The sequence below is a fragment of the Mesocricetus auratus genome, unplaced genomic scaffold (genome assembly GCF_017639785.1).
Source record: "Mesocricetus auratus isolate SY011 unplaced genomic scaffold, BCM_Maur_2.0 Super-Scaffold_100003, whole genome shotgun sequence".
Taxonomy (NCBI): domain Eukaryota; kingdom Metazoa; phylum Chordata; class Mammalia; order Rodentia; family Cricetidae; genus Mesocricetus; species Mesocricetus auratus.
In genome coordinates, this window is record NW_024429188.1 from 92,961,648 (window position 1) to 92,967,059 (window position 5,412).

Consider the following 5,412-nt stretch of genomic DNA (forward strand, 5'->3'; position numbering starts at 1 on the left):
AAAACAAAACAAAATATACCAAGTATCAACTATGTGTCAGACAAGAAAATTTGAATATTCTTTCCATAGTGGGGATCGAACCCAGGGGCTTTAGCTACCTTATCATGGGCAAACTCTCTACTCTAGTACTCACAACAGCAAAATCGAAATCACATAATAAAACAGGGCAAGAGCCGGACCTGAGATATGAGCATCTCTTTTTTTGATATTTTTATTTAGTATGAAGATAGATACTCTAAGAGTTGGTATAAGTGATAATAAGAAAATCAATGCAAATTATTGGCACTGTAAACTCCCATTGCACAAGGTCTCGAAACTGCATCATATGAACCAGGGGATGATGTGATGTTCCCTTTGGACCAGTCACCATTCTTAGTGATCTTGGACCCTGGTAGGATCCTACCTGGCAAAGACTCCTGATCTGTTACATTCAGAAATATGCTCGTGTGTCCATTAATAACATTACTATAACATTATTATATGGATTTCCAACAGAAGTCCACAGCTACTCTAGTGAAGAACTCAAATGCACATTAACATATCATGATAGCCTAATTAACCCTGATTTTATTTTTCTTCTTCTTTTTTTATTTATTTTTCAGTTTAAATTTAGATAAGAAACAAGGTTGCTTCACAAGTCAGTTCCAGGTCCCTCTCCCTTTCCCTCCCCTCCTCCTGTGCCCTCCCCCCAACCCCCCATTATCCCCTCATTTCCCCAGGGAGGGTGAGGCCCTCCATGGGGGTGTCCATAGTCTGTCATTTCATATAGGGCAGGGCCTAGACCCTTCCCCAAGAGTTCAGGGTGAGAGTGCACCTCACATTGTTCTATGGGAGTCCAAAGTCCCTGTGTATACTCGGGATGGGTACTGATCTGCTGCCCAAGGCTCAATAGATTACCTAGGCCTCCTCACTGACACTCACATTCAGGGGGTCTTGATCAGTCCCATGCTGGATTCCCAGGCTTATGCCTGGGATTCAAGAGTTAACCTTTGTCAGGTCAGGTGTTTCTGGGGGTTAAACCAGCCCAGTCTTAATCACTTTGGTCATCAGTCCTCCCTCTCTGTTACTGGCTTTCTTGAGTTCAGTTCAGTGCTTAGCCGTGGGAGTCTGCCTCTTCTTCCATCAGTCACTGAATGAAGTTTCTGTTTCCCAGACTCTCTGGCCATGGGATTGTAGGCTGGCACTCTCCAGATCTATGTCTAAAATTCATATATGAGAGAGTACATGCCATGTTTCTCTTTTTGTGACTGGGTTACCTCGCTCAGGATGGTTTCTTCTAGTGTCATCCATTTGCCTGCGAATCTCAGGATTCCATTGTTTTTTTCTGCTGAATAATACTCCATTGTGTAAATGTACCACATTTTCTCTATCCACTCTTCGGTTGAGGGGCATCTAGTTTGCTTCCAAGTTCTGGCTATTACAAATAATGCTGCTATGAACATAGTGGAACAGATGTCCTTGTTGTATGAATGTGCATCTTTTGGATATATGCCTAAGAGTGGGATATGAGCATCTCTTATGCATTCATATTCAATGCTAATGTTTGGTTATGAGTTCTTTTCATCGTCTTGGCTGTTTCCTTTCTCAAACTTATTTAACCAAGCCACTGTCTGGTGGCTCATTGTTGTCCCCGCCACTGCCACCTTACTTGAGCTTCCTGTAGGTGGCGCTGTGCCAAGGGGGCGTGCCTTCTAGGAGCCTGCCTGTGTGCTGCTCATGCAGTTGACGTTCTGTCCTACGTCAGCACGAGTCTGTTGCTGCCGCGCCGCCATTATGGCCATCGTGTTGTCCTCGTCTGCATCTTTGTCCTTGCCAGTGTCGTCATAGTCATCCTGAGGCTGAGGTGGTGAGACGAACGGCTTTGGGTTTTGTGAGACTGGTCTCGGACCGAGTCAGTGGCAAGAGGGTAACAGATTGGCGGCACAGCCTGTATCTGTGACTTTTGTTCAGTGACAGAAGTGTGTCAGGCACCAGAGTGACTAGGCCGCATTGACCATGGCGGTGGATTTGGGGGACTTCTCCTGTGGCTTTCGCCATAGTGAGGTGATTCGATTCATAAACAACGAAATCCTCATAAATGGAGGTGGGCCTGAATTCTATTTGGCTTTCTGCTTGCGGCCCTGGAATGAAATCGAAGACCAGCTTCGCGCCATTCTAATTGACCCCGAGGTGCCTCGCTCTCTCAAACGTGCCTGTACCTGGAGTGCCTTGGCCCTGAGTGTGCGACTAGGTGCGAGGCAGCGTGAGCAGCAGGCTTATATAGTAGGATTGCTGCAAGATGAAATGGGGCAGCGCCCCTTGGCTCCCAGGGCCTCAGTCTCAGAGGTGTGGCAGCTGCATCAACAGCGAGAGGAGGCAGTCACTCAACTGCGTTCCACTCAAGCTGCCCTACAGCAGGCCATGAGGGAATGTGATATGTTGCGGCGGAGGCTGTATCCTGCTGAAAGATCTTCTTCCCAGACGGCTCCGCTGGCTCAGAACGAAGCACCTGGAGCTCAAGCCCAACAGCTTGGTCTTTCAGTAGTGCCTCTGAATTCTGATCATTCGAGATTTGTGGGTGCAATGGGTGGGTACGACAGGCAGTATTTGGAGGCACAGATGTCAGCTGCGACAAATGTTTTTTATATGCCTGAAAGCACAAGTCCCTGGCCCCTGGCCATGCAACCGTCTGTGCCAGTCCCATACCAGATCCCACCACATCCACCATTCCTATTGGAATCTCCATTCTTAATGCCCTTTCCACCGTCACTCGTCACGGACACAGAGGGAGGTGTTGTAGTTCCGGTTCGGATGCCTCCTGTGTGTCCATCTGGTTCACTAGCTGCACCAAACTCCCAGGATCCAGCTGGTCAGTGGGACCAGCGATTATGCATGGCTGCTGAAGGTCCTCCGGTTAGCCAGCCTTCTGTCGCTCCAGGGAATGTTAAAGATGCCAGGCGGGAGGGAGACCTACAGCAGCCCCAGGACACAGTTGCCTTGGGAGGCATCAGAGGCTACATTCAGGAGCAGGATTCACAAAGAACCCAGGAGAGGACTACCCTGGCGAATGTTGGAAACGATAGTGAAGTAGGAAAAGAGAAGGAAGAAGCGGAAGACAGCAAAGAAGACTCAACATCAGCAGTGCCAGCAGAAGGCAAAGCAGCAGCAGGAGCAGAGGCAGCCGCTGAAGGAGCTGCAGAAGCAGCAGGGGATGGTGGTGGTGAGGCAGAACCAGAGGAGAAAGAAGAGAAGGCAGCCGCAGTGGCTGCAACAGCGTGTGGCGACACCGCAGAGTGTCTGTGGAGTCTCCAGGAGCTGCATCTAACTGAGGAAGAGGGCCTCGATAGCCAAAGTGAAAAGAGTCTCAAGGCATCAGCTCCGAATCCCTTGGGCTCTAGTGGAAGTCAAATCAAAGGCATGGTGGCGGCCCAGCCACCCCTTGTGTGGGAGAGCTGGAGCCAAGTTGTGAGAGAAAGCCCAAAGAAACAGCAGCCTCTGCTGCCAAAGAAGCCCAAGCCAAAGGTGGAACACCCTTCCAAATCCCAGTCTGGGGTGAATTGGTTCTGCCCAAAGTGTAAAGCTATGAATTTTTCATGGCGCACAGCCTGCTATAAGTGCAAGAGAGTTAATATGCCAATTGAAGGTGGAGGAAAAACCACTGGTTCTAGAAGGTATATAAAAAGAAACCAGGCTCTTAACAAACTCATGAAAAATACTGTTCTTTACAGAAAGATGAAATAACCCTTTAGCCCTCTACAAAAATTAACTACATTTTTATATTAGGTTAATGTATAAAAATACTTTTGTATTTTTAGTTTATTATTGTTATTTGTGTTTTTTGAGACAGAGTTTCTCTGTCTAACAGCTCTGGCTGTCCTGGAACTTGCTTTGTAGACCAGGCTGGCCTCAAACTCAGAGAGATCTGACTGCCTCTGCCTCCCAGGTACTGGGATTAAAGGCATGTGCCACTACCACCTAGCCTGTATTGTTTTTAATTTGTTAACAAAAAATTCTCTTGATTATACTGTTCAGTAAGGACAAGAAAGTTAATATTTTATATATGTTGACGTTGCTTTGTTTAAACAACTATAAAATTATAAATATATATTTTTTCATTTATTTGGACAAAGAAGGGCACCCTTTCAATACTGCATTCCTTAAGCCAAGATTTCTTGCTAATATCATTTCAATTTTGCAATTTTGCAGGTGGTGAGTTCCTGATGGCTGTCCCTGATGAGATAATGAGTTGGAACCCTGAAGAAGTAAAGGAGATAAAGTTATGAAACTGTCCTTTTTTTCTTCTCTGCTTCTCTGTTTCGCAATTTCCTTTTCCTAAAAATACAACATATTTACTAGGGAACACTCAAAATTGTAATCTGCATGGAATTTTAGAAATAGAACTTTTTCTTGAAAATACTGTTTTTCCTTTGTTTGCTTTTTTAAGTTTATAGGTTAAAGTGGTGTTTACATAGCTCAGATCCACACATTCGCTGAACTTGCTCCATTATAAAACCACCCAGGAGCCGAAGGAAACATCTTAATTCTCATGGTCCCTATAGTTTGGTGAGACCCCCACCACTAACTAATGCAAAGCAAAGTTAAATAGTGAACGTAGAAAAGATTACTGACACACTATGGGGAACACCGAAGAACAAACTATTGTTTTTAGAATTTAATTTCTTCACTAGGATGATGGTCTAGCTTAAAAGAAATCTGGAGGTTGTAAAGTTAAGTTGTATATGATAACAAATTTGATATATTTAATGTAATTCATGAAAACGTTATTTAGAGTCTTTCACAAATGAATTTGAGGAAATAAGCCGTTCTCTCCTCCCAAGCGAAGTAAACTAAGCCAGGAAGAAGCTAGGTGGGAGTTTAGCTTCATCTCTAGTCTGAACTGCAGCTGTTATTTAGTTCCCTGAATTATTCTAAGTTAACCGCATTCTAATTTTTATATTTTTTTCTTCTGTTGCTACTAGTAAATAATAAAGAGTGTGAACTGTAATGATGTGTCTTTTCTGTGGTTTATATTCTGGGGAGGGTTGACTCAGATGGTAGCATCTCAAATCAGCATCATCTTCGACCCCCATCTAGGTGTAGGACAGTCAATGTTATCCACTACTGGAGGACCCTTCCTCTTCTGGTGAAGATCCAGGAATTGGAGGCACTTCTGTGGGGCTTTGGAGGGTGGGATGGGGTGAGTGGAAGGGACAAAGGGTGAAAAAGTGGAGAGGGTGGTTCTTCTGAAGTTGGAGCCTTGGTACAGGTTGTTCAGTCCTGCTCTGTACCAAGAATCTCTGTAGTGGTATTTCCTTGAGGTTCCCTAATATCCCATAAACAGAAATTCTTTTTCTGCCTGTGGTGGTTTGAAAGAAAATGACCTCCAAGGGAGTGAGGCCTTGTTTGAGTAGGTGCGGCCTTGTTGGAGGAAGT

At 45.1% G+C, this 5,412-nt stretch overlaps 1 protein-coding gene across 1 annotated transcript; it reads left to right on the forward strand.

Annotated features, from left to right (window-relative positions):
- The first annotated feature begins 1,780 nt into the window (after positions 1-1,780).
- Positions 1,781-4,984, forward strand: LOC121139867 (testis-expressed protein 13D-like). The gene is made up of 2 exons (XM_040743889.1): positions 1,781-3,650; positions 4,186-4,984. Exons 1-2 carry the CDS (start codon positions 1,996-1,998, stop codon positions 4,190-4,192), a joined length of 1,662 nt encoding a protein of 553 aa, XP_040599823.1. The 5' UTR covers positions 1,781-1,995; the 3' UTR covers positions 4,193-4,984.
- Positions 4,985-5,412: the final 428 nt, after the last annotated feature.

Excerpts from the sequence above, each read along its gene's own strand:
- LOC121139867 (XM_040743889.1), top strand. The coding sequence starts at position 1,996 with ATGGCGGTGGATTTGGGGGACTTCTCCTGTGGCTTTCGCCATAGTGAG.